Source organism: Acomys minous (genome assembly GCF_964271855.1).
Source record: "Acomys minous genome assembly, chromosome: 20".
Classification (NCBI taxonomy): Eukaryota; Metazoa; Chordata; class Mammalia; order Rodentia; family Muridae; genus Acomys; species Acomys minous.
The window spans coordinates 24667586-24688637 of record NC_140502.1 but is presented as its reverse complement, the minus strand read 5'-3'; the positions used below and the strand labels follow the sequence as shown (position 1 = coordinate 24688637).

At 56.4% G+C, this 21052-nt stretch overlaps 1 protein-coding gene across 6 annotated transcripts in view; it reads left to right on the top strand.

Moving 5' to 3' along the window:
* Positions 1-21052, top strand: part of ACTN4 (actinin alpha 4) — a 65722-nt gene that overhangs the window by 28906 nt on the left and 15764 nt on the right. For 3 of the 6 annotated variants that reach the window (XM_084770544.1, XM_084770546.1, XM_084770542.1), the window contains exons 2-8: positions 14069-14183; positions 14303-14422; positions 16244-16330; positions 16959-17046; positions 17972-18050; positions 18841-18922; positions 19569-19654. In XM_084770544.1, the coding sequence (XP_084626670.1) occupies positions 14069-14183; positions 14303-14422; positions 16244-16330; positions 16959-17046; positions 17972-18050; positions 18841-18922; positions 19569-19654 (657 nt within the window). The remainder of the gene's footprint in view (positions 1-14068; positions 14184-14302; positions 14423-16243; positions 16331-16958; positions 17047-17971; positions 18051-18840; positions 18923-19568; positions 19655-21052) is intronic. The other 3 variants (XM_084770545.1, XM_084770547.1, XM_084770543.1) reach the window with 1 other exon arrangement.

Below are 21052 nucleotides of genomic sequence, written 5' to 3'. Positions count from 1 at the left end.
GCCCCGGGATCAGTCCCTAGCACCGCAGAAACAAACGAGAGAAAACACGCAAGACAAGAAACTACTGAGATATAGGGCACTGGGACCCTGCACCTCATTGTTGGGACAGTTTTAAAATTCACTATTAGCTGGGTCAAGGAGAAGGTTTATATATATGTAAAATATTTAAATATATTTTACAATTTTATTTCCTATGTAATGGGTGTTTTACTCACATGAATATCTGTGCACTGGCACGTATGCCTGATGCCCGGGAAGCCAGGAGAGTGCATAGAGGCCCCTGGAATTGCCAGGCGGTGGCAGCGCACACCTTTAATCCCAGCACCCGGGAGGCAGAGGCAGGTGGATCTCTGTGAGTTCGAGGCCAGCCTGGTCTACAAAGTGAATCTAGGACAGCCAAGGCTACACAGAGAAACCCTGTCTTGAAAAACCAAAATAAATAATAAACAAACAAATAAAAGTCACTGTTATGGCTTCATTTCGCTGCCGCTATTGCTCTTGGCCCATTGTAGTCACTGGCTGCATGGGGTGGGTGAGCCTTGGAGGCACCCACTGGGTGCACTGGGAGCACAGCAGTGCAGAAGTCTCCTAGTGCCCCTGGCTCTTGTAGGGAGAGTTCTGCAGAAGGAGGCCCTGCTCCGGCTGTCTGCAGAACGGACTGCAGTCTCCCAGGGTCCCGTCCTCTTCAAGAAGTCTAGTCCAAGACATTCCGCTTTGCTCCGCCCACCCACAGGGGGAGACACTTTACCATACACCTGCGCCTGGTCTTCCCTTAGCGCACCTTCAAAGGCTTTCCCTTACCCTAGCAGAAACCCGCCTGGTGTGAGCCAGCGCCGCGGTGTGAGCCAGCGCCTAGTGCTCCCTCTCTCCTGCTGTGGGTTTCTCTGTTTTGCTCTTTGAGTGCTTGTGTGTGTGTGCGCGCGCGCGCGCACACACACACACACACACACGGCTCGTGCCTATGGGAGTCGTCAGCGCATGGCAGATGTTGAGCACCTTTGTAAACTGGAGTGGATGGAGGCTGGGTCAGAGTGGTGGTTCTTCTAGGGACCTGGGGCTGCGGCCCTGGGGTAGCTCTGAGGATCCCTGCAAAGCCCAGCTGGCTTCTTTGGTTCTTACACATATCTTTTTATTCATTTTGTTTTGTTTTTAAGCGAAACAAAGGCCCAGGGTCTTTGTGTAGCCCAGGCTGGCATGTGTAGTCCTGCAGTCTCGACTTCTTGCTGGTCCCTTATGAAGGAGCCCTGTGCTCACACTGCCTGTCTGTCCTGTCAGCCTGGAGAGCCCTGCCTCCCGGCAGGCACCAGGCTCTCAGCACCCGGAAGAGATGTGCTGTTCTAGCGCAGCCTGAGCGGTGTCCTCAGGCCTTAAGCCGGGTCTCCCCACCAGGTGCCAGGCGGAGCCTCTTGGTCCGCAGGCCACTCACCCCTCCCCCTGTCTAAAAGTCACATAAAAGCCGTGAGTCACTGGCCACAGGCTGTCAGAAGTTGTTATTTCCTATACTCTCAGAGCAGCTTTATCTGGTGTCGCCCGAGCAACCTGGACTGGATTTGATGCAGGGTCAGTTAACACACTGTGTTGAAATCTGTCATTGTGCCCATATAAGGCAAACTGCTTGGGTTACTTTTTACCTTGGCAGAATCGCAGGAATGTCAAGGTAACCAGGCTACCTCAGGAGCTCTGATTCTCGCCTGGTCACCCGGCTTGCCCTCCCTCTGCTGTGATTCGCCCTGCACTGCAGGCACCACACACTGTCTGCGCTGGGAATCTGCCTGAGGGCCTGAGACTGCCACTGGGCCAGTGCCTTCCTGGGCGTCAGATGGGGAGCTTAACGGGAGACTGAGGCAGGCGGCTGACATTGTATGGCAGTCTTGGCTAGTTAGTGGTCGGGAGCCTTACCTGTAAAACCACAGCCTAGGCGACAAATCCCCCACACAGGGACTCTCAAGAGCCACGGGTCATTTGTATAATTATGCTTGGGTTAATGCAACACCCCACCCAGTCACAAAACACCTCTCCGTAGCTTTGAGGGTGAGCTTAGGAGGGCACAAAGCCCTTGTGCCCAATGCCCTCCTGTGTTGAAATGGAAAATGGTGCCCTGTGCCGTCCTCAGAGCAGAGGGTGCCAGCCTGCCACGCTGCGGCCAGCTGTATGCTCTGCCCCAGCGCACCCGAGCCCCCTCCTCCTCGGGACAGCCAACCAGCGGTCTGCTCACATGCCAGGACCAGGCTGGGAAGGTGTGTGGGCAGTGCGAGCCAGCTGTGAGTCAGAGGCTTCAGCCGCTCCCTGCTGGGCCCTCCTAGTCCTGTAATTACTCTCTGACTATAGAATCTGATCTTGGTTTTTCTTTTTTAAAATTCTCCCCAGACGCCATTCTATTGTTGGTCTAGGTTTTACATCCTTGGAGTCTGAAATAGACTGAATATGTGTGCAGAGGTGGGGAGACCCCTAAACCCAGAGTGCTTAACCCACAAATTGTGTACCTCACAGCATCTCCAGACCAGGGACCAGCCAACGCCCAGTCACCCAAGGCTGGGGCAAGCTTAGATAATGCCTAGCTCCACCAGTTGCCCCTTGGCAACCTGCACAGGAGGGGTGCAGCGTCTTCCAGGTGGGCAGGGCTCCCTCACTCTCACCAGGGCTCTCTGAGGGGAGGCATGCTGGTCAGCAGCACCCTGCGGCCCCGCCGCTTGTCCTTGGACGGACGCAGAGGCAGGTGTGGAGCCCTGCATTTTCCTCGGGTTCTAACCTTGTAACCTCAGGCTCAGAGGACAGGAAGGCATTACAGCAGCACTTGCAAGACATCTGTACTCGCCTCCTGTGTCCCCTGAGGGGTTCGAGGCCACAGATCTCTAGACTCATTTTTCTCTACCATGGGCTCTGTGGGCCCACGTTCCATCCATGTCCAGGTGGCTCCCTTGGCTCCATGGGCCCATGCTCCATCCATGTCCAGTCTCCTCCCTGGGCTCTGTGGGCCACGCTCCATCCATGTCCAGTCTCCTCCCTGGCTCTGTGGGCCACGCTCCATCCATGTCCAGTCTCCTCCCTGGCTCTGTGGCCCACGCTCCATCCATGTCCAGTCTCCTCCCTGGGCTCTGTGGCCCACGCTCCATCCATGTCCAGTCTCCTCCCTGGCTCTGTGGGCCACGCTCCATCCAGGTCTAGTCTGCTTCCACTTCCGCAGGAGAATGCTGTGAGCTGGGATCTGAATACCCCCAAAAATGGGGGGAACCAGCCACTGAAATTTTCCTTGCAGAGGTGAACCCGGTCCAGTTGTTAACAGCCCCCCAGTCTCCCGGGGCTGTGAGCACCAGCAAAAAGCACATTCCCTGCTGGTGTCTGGATGGACAGGGGGAGTGGGTGCTTGCTCTCGTCCCTGGGGCCCTGACTCCCTGGCCAGTGGCACTCAGGACCTATGGGGACTTCCTACATCACAGCCCATCAGCGCCTGTCTGATTTCATCCCGTCTTGTCTGGATGAGCAAAGCCTGAATTCTAACACTGGGTCTCTGGTACCATAGTGTCCAGGTCAGAATCAGCTGCCTCGGCTATCTTTTTGAAGGATCAGAGTTTAACCAGATATTTAGTCCCCAACCCTCACCAAGAAACCTGAGCTCAGCTGAAAGCATGGAAGACAAATGGGCTTTTTGTCCTTGGAGCTGGCTCCCTGTCCTCCAGGTGAGAAGGGCCCTACCTGTGGGCCTTCCCAGCAGAATGCCAGGGGGAGTGGGCAGGGCCCTAATTTTAAAACCTTGGGGAGTGGAAGTTTCGTTTTCAGCCTAGCTCTCAAGGTAGGCCTCACCCATTTCCTTCCCTCTGGGGAAAAAAATCATGGTGGCGAGGGCTAAATCTGCCTCCTCATTCTGTCCTCTGTCCCACTCCTGACTCTAAATCAGGCTAGTTTCTTCCTAGACAGGTGGACTTTGCCTTGGGAAGCTGACACACCTCCTTAGGGAGGACCCAGCTCTGTGCCTTGTAACCCGAATAGCCTTGGGTTGCTTGACTAGTTCCCTCTGTGTGAGGTGGCTCCGGAAAAGTCTGTGTGACCTGGCAGGGACAGCTTGAGCACCTTCCAACCCCAGGCTGCCAGTCCCTGCTCCATCGCTTGGATCTCCTGGTCTCACGAGCCCAGCAGCAAGTCCTCTTTGCTGAGGCTCAAATCCCTGTGTCTAACAGAGCAGGCTAGAGTGGCTTGTCTCAGCCCTGACGTCCTATGTCACCTGATGAGTGTTGTCAAGTGTCACTGTCTGGGATCCACCGCCAGGGACGCTGACTCATTTGGCCTTAGGTAAAATTCTGGGAGTCTTTTCTATTAAATGTATTTAGTGTGTGTGCACATGCCATGGCACGCCTGGGAAGCCAGAGAGCAACCCCGAGCCAGTTCCCTCCTGCAGCACATGGGTCATTAGGCTTGGCAGCAAATTGTCTTTACTTGCTTACTGAGCCAGCACTAGGGAGGCAGAGGCAAGTGGACCTCTGAGTTCAAGGCCAGCCTGGTTTACAGAGCAAGGTCTAGAACATCCAGGGTAACACGGAGAATCCGTCTCAAAAAACCAGGGGAAGGAAAGGGGGCGGGGAGAAAGCGAAGCGCCCCAGGTTCCATACGTCTATGGTTAGTTGGTTTTTAGATGCAAGACAACTTAAATGGGGAAGAGGACAGCGTCCACCCCCCCTCCCCCCATAGGGGCTCTCTGTGTAGCCCTGTCTGTTCTGGAACTCAGTCTGTAGACCAGGCTAGCCTCAAACTGAAGAGATCTACTGCCCCTGCCCCTGGAGTGCTGTGACTAAAGGTGTGCGACACCACCGCCCTGTTCAAGAATCGTCTTCCAACAAATAGTGCCTGAACAGTTGAGCACCACGTGCAGAATGGTGCTGCATCCCTCATCACACCCCAGAGGTGGCTCTCCGTGCCTCAGAGCTCTTCCAGAAGCAGACGACGCTCGAGTTAGGTGGCGGTGATTAGATACGGCAGGGAGTCCTCAGCCCAAAGACATTAGGAAAACGACATGGCGTTTCTCTTAAGTATTACGCAGACACGATGTAATATCCTGCACCTTAGCAATAAAAATGAAAATTTAAAATCGGCATGCCTTTAAAGCTAAACAAGTGTCCAGGACGCCCTTGTCCAGGTGTCTGACATCAGCAGTGAGAGCAGGAGGAGCGGGGAGAGTAGTTTCAGGTCAGGTGCCTGCCCAGCACGCCGTAGGCCCTGGGTTTGACCCCAGCACCGCCACAGCAAAACAGAAGCCCACAGCGAGACGTCAGGAATAAAAGGGCCAGGCTGGAGCGCCGTCTGGGGAGGAGCTGATGGGACTGGAATTCTTGGTAGGAATGTGAGATGCCAAAGTCTCTTTGGGAAGCCATCAGCCTAGAATCCCCACTTGTTAGACCCCAAGGATGACTTGACAGCCACTGTCCATAGCCACGTGGCAGAAGGCTTTTGGAAAGGGAGTGTTAGCAGACGCATACATGACTCAACATGCTGAAGACATACTAGGAAGACTTACTAGGAAGAAGCTAGCTCGGAAAAGCTGCACACTGTCTTTTGTATGCAATGTCCAAAAGAGGCAACTCCACAGAGATAGGAAGTGGGCTGCTGCTGCCTCAGGGCAGTGACGGCTACAGTTTTCAGTGACGCAGATGTCCCGGAAATAGATAGATGGTAGAGACACTTGCATGCTGAATATGACCATGAGATTATTTTTAAAATTTTATTTACTATGTATACTGTGTTGTACCTGCATGTACACCTGCAGGCCAGAAGAGGGCACCAGATCTCACTATAGATGGTTGTGAACTCAGATCAGTCAGCGCTCTTAACCTCTGAGCCATCTCTCCAACCCTACCATGGGATTTTTTTAAGCTAAATTTTTATTATTTTCAACTACATACTGTGTGTGGGTGTAAGCCCCTGAGTGCAGCTGCTGGCCAAGTCCAGAAGTGAGGTGTCCCTTTGGAGCTGGGACTTGAGGTGATCATGAGCTCTCCGGCTGGGTGCTGGGCGCTGAGATCCAGCCCTCTGCAAGAGCAGCACGTCTGTCTGTCTCTGTCTCTGTCTCCCCACCCCCCCTCTGTTTTTCAAGACAGGGTCTCTCTGTGTAGCCTTGGCTGTCCTGGACTCACTCTGTAGAACAGGCTGGCCTCGAACTCACAGCGATCCACCTGCCTCTGCCTCCTGAGTGCTGGGATTAAAGGTGTGCATTACCACACCTGGACTGACTTGAATTTTTAAAGGATTAATCTTAAGTTATGTGAATTACATCCCCTAGAAGCAACACTGACTCTGCAAACCATGTATTTTAAGAAGCGTGCAGAAGGCCAGGTATGGTAGCACATACCTTGAAAGGCTAGCACTCAAGACATAGCGGCAGCCGGATCTCTCTGCGTTTCAGGCTTGTCTGTCTGGTCTACATAGTGAGGCCCTATCTAAAAAGAAAAGGGGCTGGGGAGAAAGAAGAGTCCAAATACGCCCGTGGTCTAGAAAATTCTTCCTGGGTTGGTGAGAAAGGGAGATGCGCTGGCAGGTGCTTCTCGCATATTGCCACGTGGAAAACTGCCGGTTTGAAGGATCTTTCTGAAGGTTTCTCTCTAACCCAGACCTGACACTCCTGTTCCAGCGCCCTGCGGGTGTCCTCGAGGCTGCCCCCCCCCCCCCCCCCCGACTGTGGAGCGCAGCCTCGGCCCTTGGAAACAGGAAGCGCACAACCCTGACCCTCTTTTGTCTTTATTGATTTACGTTTCCCCTTTGTTTATTTTGTCTGTTTGTCTCATATAGTCCAGGCGGTGTAGCCAGGGGTGACCTTGAGCCCCCGTCCTCCTGCCTCTACCTCCCGAGTGCCAGGAGGAACATAGACGGGGCCACAGTGCCAGTGCCCTCTGTTTGTTTGATAGCACAGCCAACAACTTGGCAAACCCCAGAAGGGCCTGGCTTCACCTGTGGCGCCGGCGCTGAGGATTGGCATGCTCCAAAGCGCTGCGTGGTAGCAGTGAGCAGCACCTCTCCTGATTGCCCCCTAACTCCACCAGGCGTGGGACGGTGCTGGGTTTTCTTGGTTTTTGAGACATGGTCTTACTCTGTAGCTCAGGCTGCTTCTCCTCCATTGGAGTGACAGACAGCATTGTCTTCCCTGGCTTGCTTACAGAATATATATATATTTCAAGATTATTTTTGTGACTTCCTGTAATTTTATCCCCCCATAATGATTCTGCTCAGTATAGGACAGGAAGAGAAACATAAAGTCCAGCCTGACACGGGGGTGGGGGGTGTCCGGCCTGGCGCGGTGGTGCGAGCCTGTGGTCCCAGCACTTGGAAGGCTGAGGCCAGGAGCATTGTATGTTTGAGGCCAGCCTAGGCTTTGTGAGGCCCTGTAACAAACAAATGAGCTAGCAAACAAATGAAAGCACTAAGAGCAAAATGGCTGACTGTGAAACGCCCCAACCCTGACCTTCCTCACAAGGCCCCATTCCCCCAGAAGGGTCCCCAGACACAGACGGCATCAGTTCTTGTGTGTGGTGTGCAGACTGCTTGTGAACAGGTAGTGCAAGTTCCAATAACAGTGCTGTGAGACGGTGGCATGGGGAGGCGGTGCTGAGTGACACCCAGCCCTCTGACAAACCAGAAGAAAGGCTTGGGCCAGCATTTCTCAGGAGGAAGGACTGCACTCCAAAGTCCGTAGGGGCGTGCGTGCTCTCTGACACGATTGAAAGAGACTGGCCCTGGCTGGACCGCCGGCTGCGGGCTGGGGGCTGGGGGCTGGTTCCTGGACAGACACGCAGGACCTTTGGAATGCTCACGACTGCACTTGACAGTGTTTATGCCTCCTCCAGAGGGGAAGGCAGTCAGCCTTTTTGTGTCGGCCGAGAAAATGCCGAATAAGGCAGCTTCAGAGCAGAACACGAGAAGCATGCCATATTTCACTGTGATTGCTTTCAAGTTAAGCTGTGTTGTCATGAGGCGGCCAGGCCACAGCCCGCTTTTGTCCTGGTCCCTGCTGCAGGGGCTGCCCTGTGCTGCCGCGACCTCCCCTTCCAGGAGTGGCCATGAGCATGCTGTGATGGCTTTACCAGCTTGCTTTCTAACTGTGGCCCCTGGGTTCCGTCCCCTCTGGGATACGGTGCAAGTAATGGATCCGCACATCGCTCACAGGTGCAAGCTTACCCAGTTCGGAGGCCCCGTGGACCAGCCAAAGCAATCACCTCTTTGCCTGGGCAGCTGGTAACCTAGATTCCAGATGGCTGAGCCCTGAAAGCACCTTTATAGTGGGTGACGAGGCCCAGGGCCCAGGAGCAGTCTCTGCTTTCAGGAACTGAAAGGCTGTCTTGCTGGGCCCAGCCTGACCTGAGGCCTGGCAGTAGCCTGACAGATGAGCCAGCGATAAGAAAGGTGGCTGTTTACACCAGAAATAAATAACTGCACCTCTCCATGCCCAAGCCTTGGACATCCCTTCTGCGGAACCATGGGCTCTGTCAGAGGCCACGGCAGACCAGGTGGGAGCTCAGGAGGTGGGGCGGCACCCCAGTGGAGCTGCAGACCCAACACGCCCAACACGGTATTTCAGAGATGAGGTTTGGAACCCCAGGACCCTAGGCTGCTCTGCCTGGCCTTCGTGCTCTCCGGGGAAGGTTGCTGTGGGCCACTGCAGCTCACCCTGGGCTGAGGGAAAGTGCAGCCCGGTCTTCTGGGTCAGGCAGTAGCAGAGCGGGCTGCCGAGTGGGTGGCAGTGCACACAGCGGAAGGAGGGGGTGGGATCCACATGTGTGGTGTGTCGGGGCCGCCCAGACGCCTTTGTCCCTTCACAGCAGGGCCAGCACGTGCACCTCAGCCTTGGGACACATCACAGCCTGTCTCTTTAAGTCCAGACAGACGTCACAAGGTCTGTGCTGAGTTTTGTACTCGCAAGGCAGAGAGAAAATGGAAGGGACACTTCAGCCGGCCGGCTGTGTTCTGTCTCAGGCCATTCTTGTGTTTGCTGTCCCAGCCTGCTGCGGCCACACTGGGCTACTGGCTTCTGGAGTGTTTGCTTCTTGCCCAGGGACAACTGAGAGAGATGAGAGTTCACCTCTCTGGGTTGGGGGAGGCGTCGTCATCATCAATGAAAGGCTCATTAAAGCCCACTGCTGCCACATTCCGGGCCGCTTAAGTCACCTCCCGAACAATGTCCACCATTCATTCACCCAGCCACACCACAGCCTGGTGGCTGGGAGGGGTCCCTGTGACACAGGAAGGACTTTATGACCAGTGATGCAAAGCTGCCTTCCCCTCCCCCAGCCCTCAAGCATGACAGCGCAGAAAGCCCTAGCTAGGGTCCCCCAAGGAGGCACCCCGCTCACCACTGGCCTTGTACCTGAAGCCTGCCCACTCCCGCCGCTAGGCCTCCTAGAGCTTGCTGCAGGCAGGCAGGGCAGGCGAGCTTCCACGGGCCTTCTCCAAGGCATGCAGCCCACATCCTTCCTCCCAACTTAGGCCAAAGGCCAGGGATGGCTCCCTTCACGGGGCAGCTTCCTCTGTGGGGAATTGTGACAGGCAGAGGGCAGCAGGGGCAGCACCTTCCTGATGAAGTCTCATAGTGGCTCCGGTTCCTCTGTGGTGAGGCCCAGACATGAGTCACAGGAGTCCCTGACGTGGCTTCCTGCCCTCCTGCTCCTTGTGTACAGCGCAGCAGTCCATGTGGTCTTTGAAGACCCGGGAAGCTGCCCCGCCAGTGCCGTTCCTTCGTCTCATTCCTGTCTGCCACAGGGCCTTTGCACAGGTCTGCGCTGCTGCCGCTACTGGTTCACACCTCACCCTGCGCACGTGCTGTGCTTAGAGGGCCTGAGGCCTCAGCACCTGTACATGTCCGGGACGGTGGGCAGCTGCCTCGGCTGCACGCTCTCTGTCTCCTCTTCTGTCAGATAGGAGCAGTGACAGCGCCTGCTTCACTAAGCAGTGCGAGCACGGAGATGCGAGCATGTGACAGGCATGCGAGGTGTCCACGGCAGTGAGCTACCTGTAACTGACCTGCCACGGTGGCCGCTCCTGCTCGTAAGGCCCGCTTGATGTGAGGTATGGCTGCGTTGGCCGTGTATTGGCCCCGCTCAGGGTGAGGCTCTGACAGCTCAGCTTCCATCAGGTGGTGTTTGGTTGATTGGTTTGTTGCCTTGTTTGTTTTGAGACAGGGTCTCCACCTAACCCTGGTTGTCTTGAACTTACAAAGATGGATCCACCTGCCTCTGGAGTGCTGGGTTTAAAGCCTCCATGGCCATCTTTTCTGTGGGGGTCTGGTTTCTGCTAGGCCTTCCACGGGCCTGGCCTGGAGACATTTAGCAGATGGCTGACTCCAGGCAACTGGATCGTTGCAAGCAGGCCTGGGAATTGTGCGTGGTGGAGGAAGTTAGGGTAGGCACATGGATCGAGGCCTCCAGCTATAGAAACCACCCTCTGTCACCACCCCACAGTGCTAGTCTGAACTGAGGAGAGAGAGGAGGAATCTGAGCAGAGTGTTATTTTTGTAACCAAGTATAAAAAGCTATGAATTTTTAATGTCTTTTTCCAACCCTAGAGCCCCCTTGCTAGTCTTGCTGCATGGAGCTGTGGTGACTGCAGTTGGTTGCTCCCCGTATGTCCCTGCCCTCAGCTCAGGACAGGAGAGCCACACATCAGCAGACAGCCCTTGTTCCCTGGAGTACTTCAGGGCTGGGGAGGAGAGCTCGTCTCTGTCCTCGAGCTGGGTTTCCTCCTGGCACCTGCTCTGTGTTCTGCAGTCAGACCGGCAGATGCGCGTGGCACAGCTGCTACTCAGCACACCAGCCTTTGGCATGTGCCTCCTGTGCCAGGCCCAGTGCAGGGTGACTGGCTCACATCACCCGGCTTAATCCTCATCTTAAGAGAGGTCACAGTCACCATTCAACTTTCTTATTCTCCCAAGGTTATGGCAGTTTGCCTCAGCGGCAGAGGCCAGGCTCCCTCATTTATTTACTAGCCAGGGGGATGAGGAGAGACGGAAGATGTGTTTCAAGGGCAAGTAGTGCGGCAGCGCCTGTGAGGCCAGGTGGCCTACCCGTGACCAGGAGGTCGATTCATCATCCCCCTGTGTGGGAATGGCACGTCTGCACAGTCTCATCTCCCCTCTAAGCTGCAGGAGTGGGCCAAGGATCTGTAGAGGGAGGGCTGGCTCGGAAGGAAGCCATCAGTGTGCAGGATTCGACTGGCACTGCCTGTCTGCCAGGCCCCTGGTCCTTCCTCCATAGGGCAAGGGCAGGAGATAGGCTCTGCTCACTCCATCCCACAGCCAGGGTTAGGTAAAGTCATGGTTGGAAACAACAGATACCAAAGACGCTGGCACCGTGACCCTCGCCTGTGCCCCTCCCGCAGCGTGCTGGAGCAACCCACGCAGGCCCAGGGCACCCTTCTGAGCAGCACCTCACTACCAGAAAGCTCACCCACCCTTCAGGAACTGTCCTCCTTCCTGCGTGCTGGGGTGGGCGTGATTTGGTTACTTTGTGGTCCAGCAACATCTTTCACACACATCAAAAGCAGAGACCCGGCCAGCTCAGCCCCGGCTGCTGCTGCTGCACTCTGGGCCACGTTCCTCTGACTTTCTCTCTTGAAATTAGCGGCGTTCTGGACAAGACCCAAGGCCTTTGGTGTAGCAGGCAGGCTGTCCACCACTGACCCATGCCCAGGCCGTCCTCTGGGTGCTGTACCTGCCCACTGTGTTTTGGGCAGCAAGAAGGATGTGAGATATACATGTTTTACACGTTTACACGTGTAGGAGTTTACACGTGGCAGGAGCGTGGGGTGTGTGCCTGCTGGGATCCGTGGGACGACGTAAAGGCCAGGCATGGTACTTCATGCTTGTCATCCAAGCACTTGGGAGGTGGAGGCAGGATGACCAGAACAGTCCAAAGCCAGCGCTGGAGAGCTGGCCAGTGCTGAGGGGTGCCGACTCCCCCAGGGCCTGCGGTCAGCTCCCAGCGCCCACAGGACTGCTCCGTTTTGTATAATTCTAGTTAGTTCTGGGGGACTCGAATGCCCTCCTAAAGCTTTCAAGGTAAAGAGTTCAAAGCCAGCCCCCGCCACACAGTGAGCAAGACGTCAGCCTGCCCATCCGCTCACTCCCCTTCCCCCCAAAATGAAACAAACCAGGAAAAACTACATAGGTACGTGGATGGGGAGGGCTGCACGATGCGGGCCACGGCTGACAGAGCGGCCGCTTGTGGGAGACCGGATGCCTCAAGCCAGGGAAGGAGGAGAGGTCGAGCTGTGCCCTCCACAGCCTCAGTGCGCGGGTTTTCAGCCGGGTCCTTTATTTACTCCAGCATCTTCGTTGCTGCGGTGCAGAAGAGAGAACGTGTGAGGGGAGGCCGGGAAACTGTCAGAGCATGGGGAGGGAGCAGGGAAAAGTGGGCTGCAGCGGGAGGAGATGGGCGAACAGCTCAAGATAGCCCGCCCGGGGCCCTTGGAGGAGCACGCAGCTGTGGGCAACACCTGTCAGAGACCAAGACGTGCTGTGAGGCCCACATAAAGCTGTCCGAGTGGCACCCAGTCAGAACCAGACTGGGAGAGCGGGTGGAGCAGTCCTTAGGACGAGCCACACTGTGGGCTGGATTTAGGGATTGGTTATTATTTTATTTATTTATTTATTTATTTATTTTGATTTTTCGAGACAGGGTCTCTCTGTGTAGCCTTGGCTGTCCTGGACTCATTTTGTAGACCAGGCTGGCCTCGAACTCACAGCGATTCACCTACCTCTGCCTCCTGAGTGCTGGGATTAAAGGCGTGCGCCACCATGCCGGGCTATTATTTTATTTTTATTATTTTATTATTATTATTTTGAGACCAATTCTTGCTATGTAGCCCAGGCTGGCCTCAAACTATGGTCTTCCTGCCCCAGCCTCCTGAGTGGTGGAATTAAAAGCATGTATGTACCACCACACCCCCACTGGCTGCGTTTAGTGGTGGTTCCATCGCAAAGCTACAGAGTAAGCAGAGGCCTGGTTAGTTGAGAAGCAACAGTGTATAACCAGGAGAGGCCTTTGTGTTTCAGGCAAGGAACTCTGCATGGCAGTAGTGGGGGGGGGGGTCTGGCCACTCCACGAGCCCCCATCTGCCGAGTCCTCACTGTAGGCTGGTGTATTATTAGGCAGTGTCTCTGTCTGGGAGGCGCCCAGTGCCGAGGCTCCATGGAAGAAGCCTGTGGCACGCTGTGTGGCCTGTGCTTACACCCCAGGCACGGAATGTGCTCCTGCATGTCCCTGGCGGGGTGCTTATTTCTGTTCTGGGGGCTCCGAGGAAAGCAGAGGCTTGGGTTTTCCCAGACCCCGCCGTGGGAGGGAGAGGGCCAGCTTCCCCAGAAGACGCCCAGGCTTGTTGGCGTTAACTGATCTGAGGCGCTTCTGTGGCACAGATAACACGCCCTAGCTTGCAGGAGCTGAGTGGCCCTGCGCTTGGGTGTTCTGCCACCGCTTTCAGTGTGGTGGGGTCCGGGACTGCCGCCTCTTGCTTTGCAGGCCTCTATTCCAGAGATTTCGCCTTCTGCCTGGTCTTCAGAAACTTCTCAGATATGGCTGCCTTCCACTCACCTTTCTGCCACCCCTAAGGAGCATCTAGTTTCCAAGACTTGGACGCATGGGCCATGGTGGGGGGCTAAGATGTTTGCCCTGCAAGGCAGCACACTACAGCACAGATTGGGGCTCAGGGTCCTGGCCTCATGGTGGACGCCTGGGCTGCTGGGCAACCTCAGCTCCAAGAAAAGCCAGTGCGCCTTGACTTGTAGGATGCTTTGCTCTCCAAATGGCTCTCCTGTCCTGGGCCCTCTCAGCAGGGCGCTAGGTTAAGAAGGCCCGCTCCCTCTGTGCCAGCGTCTGCCCGCGGATGCCTGCCCGCATCACTGCTGAGATCAGGAAAAGACTGTGTAGCTGCATGTGGTGGCACACACCCGTATGCCAGCACTTGGGCAGCGGAGACAGAGAGACCCGGCGTTCGGGGCCAGCCTGGGCTGCGTGAGACCCTGTCTTTAGGCTTCAGGGTCTGTCCTGGTTGGTAGGAAGCCCCGGTGCTGGCTCACCCTCCGCCCTTCCCTCTTCCCTAGACCTTCACGGCCTGGTGCAACTCCCACCTGCGGAAGGCTGGCACTCAGATCGAGAACATCGACGAGGACTTCCGGGACGGGCTGAAGCTCATGCTGCTGCTGGAGGTCATCTCAGGTGAGGCTCAGCTCGCACGGCGCAGCCCCCGCTCCGCCGGGAGGGCGGCTTCGGCCCGTGTGGCAGGGCTGCAGCGGCTCGGGTGGATGTAAAGATCCCCTCACCGTCTGTCTTCTCAGGGGAGCGGCTGCCAAAGCCCGAGCGGGGCAAGATGCGAGTGCACAAGATCAACAACGTGAACAAAGCCCTGGACTTCATCGCCAGCAAGGGGGTCAAGCTGGTGTCCATCGGGGCGGAAGGTGAGCGGGGGCGGGGGAGGCCCAGGCACGACTTCCACGAGCTCAGTGAGCGCAGGAAGCTTTGCTGGTGCTGGCCAACGGTGGCCACTGCCCTTGATAGCATGGGTGATCCGCAGCCCCTACAGCCTTAAGCAAAAGCTAGTGTGCACCAAGCATGAGGAAAAACCCTGAGAACTGGCCCCGAACACAGGACCTGGTTTATGTCTGCCAAGAACACCTCTGCCTGGTCCATATGCAGAGAAGGAAATGCAACGAGAAAAGGGAGGTAGTAGCCTGAACAGGGCATTGGAACAGGACGCGCAAGGTCAAAGGTCAGCCCCTAGGCTTTGCTCCAGCTGCACAAGCTGAACAAGGCTCTGGACACCCAGGATCCCTCTGTCCTGAATGGATTCCCCGATCTGTGCCACCAACCCCAGCGAGCCCCTCCTTGGAGCGCAGGCTCCTTAGGGCCCTGGGGTTGAGTTTCCAGGCACCTTTGGATGAGGCGTGAGGCCCACGGAGCCCAGAAGCTGCCAGCAGCCGGGGCTCCCAGCTCTGCGCATTACTCAACATCCATGTTGTCCCAGCTTTGAGAAAAACAAGGAAAACTAATTGCCATTAATGACAGGGCTGAGAATTTGGCAGGACAATAGGCCAGAATGTGTGCCTTTTGAGTTCCAGGGCCCGGCCCCAGCCTGGACCTCTGAGGAGGATGCCAAGCCTTGCATGCCACAGTAGAGGTAGTTGGTGTTTGTTTAAAAAGCAAAAACCCAAAAATTCAGTCAGGCCCAGAGATTTTCTGTCTTCCCATGGATCTTTCCTCCGGGCTCCGCTCCAGCCCTGTTCTCTCACAGCTGCGTTTGTTTTGCTCAGAGCCTCCATCTGTAAATACAGAGGGTGAGGGGAGGGGCCCAGTTCACGTCCAGTCTCCACTGCATTAGGGGGGAAGCTTGGTCTGCACATGTTTGCTTCTCGAGCCCCAGGTGATTCTGTCCCAGGCCCCATGACTGTCACCTGCCTAGACGAGGGCAGAGGGCAGCCTGAGGTCGCCGGCCCCGGCCCCTCACGTGGTCTGCCAGTTGAGGGGCATGGCTTCCTCCCCAGGCCTATGAGAGGGGGTGACAGCTGCGGGCCACAGAAGCAGCTGGTGGATGTGTCCCTCCCAGAACCCTGGCCAGCCTGTACCTGTGGCAGCTGAGCAGCTGGCTGTGTCCCCTGAGCAGCCTGGCCCTCTTGAAGCTTAGCTTAACTTTTCTGGTGGGAGAGCCGTCTTGGCCCCGGGCTGTAGCAGGGCCAGCAGCCTGCGTGGTATCTGCATCTGTAGCTGTGGAGCCTGGGAAGACTGGGCAGATATGGCATTTCCCTGCCTTCCCTAGAGTGCTTGCCTCACACTGTTTACTGCAAAGGAACTTTAAGTAGGGGTACCTGCTGTGCACAGGGGCAGGCTGCAGGGCCACTAGGAGCCAGCGTTGTCTAGAGATCCTGTGACTAAAAGGAAGTGGCTGGTCCTTAGTACAGCCAATAGACTGACCAAAGACCCACTTAGCCCCGAGTGCAGGCTGCTCACATAAAGGTGGAATTTCACCACAGTAATGGGTGACCAGTTTAAGGTGAAGACCACAGGCTTGGACAGCCTTGAGAGGCGCAGTGCTGTGAGCTGGCCAGGGGGAAGGCCTTGGTGACTAGGAAGCGTGTGTGCAGAGACCCCGGGACAGCGCCCCAGGCTTCCACGGCAGTGCTGTCTACAAATGCTCAGTGCATCCTCCTGGCAAGGTGGGCTTTGCTGGGGTGAGGTGGGAAGCCTGGCACTCGCTGACTGTCTTCTCCTTGTCCTGTGTGCAGAGATTGTGGATGGCAATGCAAAGATGACTCTGGGGATGATCTGGACCATCATCCTCAGGTTCGCCATCCAGGACATCTCTGTGGAAGGTAAGGAATGCGGGGTGCGCCTCCCCTCTCCCGGGACGGGGTGCCTGGAGAGGGTTATGTCTCCACGCTCCCGTTCTCTTCCGTGCTGTGTGAGGCATCTCCCACAGCCCTTCCTGACTCCAGCTTACCACAGCCGGCAGAGCAAACTCCAGAGGATACCTACTGGGGCTCTGTGTCCTGGCCTGCTTAGGCCACCCAGGAATGCCGCCAGTTCCACCTAGCCACTGCGTGCGTGCATGTCACATGCACCACAAAATAAGAAACGCCGTGAGGCCAGTGTTTGGAGGAGTTCCTGTTGTTGGGTCTCCACAACATTCAGCACAAGATGGCACTTGTGAGGCTAGTCTCCAGGGCTAACAACAGGCTAGTCTGGATGGGGAGTAGGTTCAGATCCCGTCCTTGCCATTTTCTGGGGAAGTCCCTGTGACAAGGCTTCTTGCAGCTGGGCTCCGTGTTAGCAGATGGACGGATGGGCATCCGTGTCCACGCTGGAGCAGCTGCTGCTGCTGCTGTCCTTCCTCTGGGGCTTTGTTTGTCCCCAGGCCCGAGCTGCAAGTCCTGTCCAGCCTGGGCTGTTGCTCAGAGCTGTACTTTTGAGCTCACCTCTCTGTCCTTGGATGCTTTGCAGAGACCTCTGCCAAGGAAGGGCTCCTCCTCTGGTGCCAGAGAAAGACGGCGCCGTATAAAAATGTCAACGTCCAGAACTTCCACATCAGGTAGGCGCTCCCCACGCCTGACACAGCCACGTGCGCGTCCTGGTCTCTGACCTGCTGCGGGCGCCTGCCCGCCCACTGGAGAGTCCTCTGTTCAGAGAGGAGACTGGAGTTGCTTAACACAGCTGCAGGCTTTCTAGCACTTTCTCACACAAGGCAGCCCTTGGAGGCCACAGGCAGGCCCGTGCTTCCTCTCGACAGGAGGGCCAGCGCACAGACTGCTGCAGTTGCGGCCTGGCCAGGGCTCAGGGAGGCAAAGGGTGGAGGCCGCTGTGAGGGGCTACTGTCTGCCCGCAGTGCCCAGCCTTAAACTCATTCAATGCACGGCTTTCCCGGCTGGGCTCTGGGACCCCGTGCTGACATCACTGTGCTCTGTCCTAAAAAGCACATGGTCACCCCTTGGCGGCTCTGCTCAGTGTGTTTCTTCTGCTGCAGCCTGCAGGTGCACGCCTGTCGCTTCCACACACACACAGGGTCACAGCAACAGACTGCCACCCGGGTCACCTACGCATTAGGTAACCCAGGCACAGGTGGTTGCACAGCTGTTCTAACAGCGAGCAGGCGATAGAGACCCATCCTAGAAGGAACCACCCCTTGCAGGCTCTTAGCCTCCATGCGCCAGGGTCCCAGCCACCTTTCCTAGGGGCTGTCCCCTGGTGCTGGCCTTCCTGTTCTGCAAGCCCTTATTGCATGCTGGTGGCCAGCAGACAGTCAGTACGTGTCACATGTCAGGCTCTGTGCCAGCATCAGCTACTTCATCTTCATAGCAGCTCTGAGGTGAGGAAACTGGGCGGCCAGTTCTGTGATCATCTCAAGGTCACACCATCTATACCAAATCGGTGCCTTCTGCATACGGGAAGGCTCACAGGGTTAACCGCGATGCCCGGGCAGCGAGTGCTGACCTCATAACCTCTGCCTTCTCCTACAGCTGGAAGGACGGGCTGGCCTTCAATGCCCTCATCCACCGGCACAGGCCCGAGCTGATTGAATATGAGAAACTGAGGAAGGTAGGCAGCCCCGCCCACCCGGGAGAGCCTCGTGCCAGCTTCCTCCCAGACAAACTTCCGTGGGCACCCTCCCGATTCCCTCCATGGCACTGGCTGGAATATTTTAGGGACTGTCTTACTTGACCTTTGACTGATACACACACACACACACACACACACACACACACACACACACACACACACACACGACCTTCTAGAATCTAGAAATACTCTTCCTTCCAGAGGAGGGAAGAAGGAGCGTCAAACCTCCCACCAGCTACCACGTCCTGTGTAGAGTTTTACTCTTACACACAATCGAAAGGCAGGGGACTATGTCCCAAGCAGCCAGCCACCTGCGCCACCCTGGGCGGAGGGCCTGCAGGGCGCAGGGCCAGACAGCTGCTGCAGAGTGGTGGTACTCCCCTGGAGAGGGAGGGGACCTGCACCCAGTCTGCTTGCGTGGCCTGGGGACAAGGATTCTGCTGTAGCTGAGAACTGCCGAGGGGAGCGAGGTCGGTCAGGCGTGTTCAGCAGGCCCTCGCTGGTCTGGCAGCAGCGGGGTCCTGTGTCGGAGCTGGGGTGTTCTCCACTTGATACCCACACATACACAGTCCTATGGTCTCTAGAGCCTGAGCCGTACCCGCAGAGGTTCAGGGCGCACGGACTGACTGTGCTGTGGCTTGCTGGCAGTGCTGTGGGGCACACAGGGATGAGGATTCCTAAGACCCTTCCCAGCCCTGCCCCTCAGGGCTCCCTGGCTCAGGCCAGCCTGTGCCTGACGGAACTCTCCATCTGTCCACTGCCTCCCCAGGATGATCCAGTCACCAACTTAAACAACGCTTTTGAAGTGGCCGAAAAATACCTCGATATCCCCAAGATGCTGGATGCCGAGGGTGAGCGCGCCCCCCCCCCCCCCCCCGCAAGTTCAGGCCTCACCGCTCTACACCTTAGGGAGCTAGCTGGCCGAGCCAGGCAGAAGGCTGGGTGAACCCAAGGCAGCCGGAGCAGGGCAACATGTACCAGAGGTGGCCAGGTGTACCCAGCGGGGGAGAGAGGGCGCAGCTTGGAGAAAGGGTCAGGGATTTTGGTCCCACAGATTGTCTAGACTCCCCGAGAGGGGCAGGGAGGCTGAAGAGGCCGGCCCTGGCTTCCTGTGAGCAGCCCTGGCTCTTTCCTGACACCCCAAGGCTGGGGTCTGGAGCCCGACAAAGTGGAATGTTGTTTTTTCCTTTTTCCGGCTTTGCTCCATTTCCCTGCCAGGACCCGTGACTCTGGCCTCTGGAGTTCAGTGTCCTGCGGCCCTCGAGGCTATTCCCAAAGAAAGGAAGCGGCTTCATTCCAGCCCAGTTCCCACAGCTTTGGCCTTTCCGGAGACCGTGGGGGGTGTTAGGCTGTAACGGAGCCCACCCTACTGAACAGCTGGTGTTGAGTCAGCTTAGAGGGTCTTCTCCTTGGCGTGGCCGTGGCTTTGGGAGCCGTGGGTCCTAGTCAGTGACCCCACCCCGCGTGGGCCGTTTAACCCTTGTTGTTCACTTACAGACATCGTGAACACAGCGCGGCCCGACGAGAAGGCCATAATGACCTATGTGTCCAGCTTCTACCATGCCTTCTCAGGAGCGCAGAAGGTACCGGGCAGGGCCAGGCGGCCCGCCGCGCCTCCACGCTCACTGCACTTCTCTTGCAGCCGACAGTGGCCTCTCTTGGACTGGAAGCCAGCTCCCTCAGTCCCCGGCATGGCCGCCGCCTAGTCTTTGCTCAGTCTATTGAGTGCCTTCCGTACAGAGGCTCTGTTCAGGCAGTGAGGACGCAAGCAAGTCCCTGCTGCGAGGAGGCTTGCTTCTTAGTCTGTGAGACAGACAGTGTGCGTCAGGGCGTGTGATAGGAGGCGGCCTCACGTCAGTCAGAAAGGGGCTCCGGCGGAGCCGAGGCCGCCAGGTGAAGCCTGCAGAGGCAAAGGCAGGGAAGGACAGCTGGGAAAGCTAGCCAGCTGTGGGTGACCTCCACTCAGGGCTTTTCTTCTCTTAAAACTTATTTAGGGTTTTTAATTTTCTGTGTGTGAGTGTTTTGCTTGCATGTATGTGTCCAACATGTCCATGGTCCTGGTGCCCAGGAGGCCAGGTGCTAGAGCCCCGTGGAACCAGTTACAGGTGGCCATGAGCCAGACGTGGGAGCTGGGAATTGAACCACAGTCCTGGAAAAAGCCAGTGTTTGGGTTTTTTGTTTTTGTTTTTTTGAAATAGGGTTTCTCTGTATAGTGTTGGCTGTCCAGGAACTGTTTCTGTAGACCAGGCTGGCTTCAAATTCACAAGAGATCCACCTGCCTCTGCCTCCCAAAATGCTGGGATTAAAGGTGTGTGCCACTATCACCCGGTTCAGTCAGTGGTCTTAACTGCTAGGCCGTCTCTCCAGTTATATGATTTTTGTTTGTATGTCTTTTTTGGGGGGAGGGTTGTTTGTTTTGGTTTTTTGAGACAGGGTTTCTCTGTGTAGCCCTGGCTGTCCTGGACTCACTTTGTAGACCAGGCTGGCCTCAAACTCACAGCGATCCACCTGCCCCTGCCTCCCAAGTGCTGGGATTAAAGGCGTGCACGACCACGCCTGGCCTGGGTGCTTTTTGGTTTGTTTGGTTTTGGGGTTTTGGGGGTTTTTTTGAGACAAGGTCACATGTACAAACAGCTCAGCTAGCTGTGACGTCCTAATACCCCTTTTGTCTGCCTGCCAAGTGCTGGCATATGCTACCACTTGGAGTTTTTTTTTTTTAAGTTTCCTTTTTCTTCTGTCTGTCCTGGAACCCTAGAACTTTCTATGTACAGACTAGGCTGGCCTTAAAGTCAGCTGTTGACATTGTTGTCTCTGCCTCTTGAGTGCTGGGATTGCCAGTGTGCCACAGTGTGCCCAACTCTGAGACAGAATCTTACTCTGCAGCTCTCGACTGCCATAGCCTCCTCAGTGCCAGGGTTACCAGTGTGCACAATTGAGCCCAACATCAATAGGGGTGCATGCAAAAATGGTTGTAGTTCAGG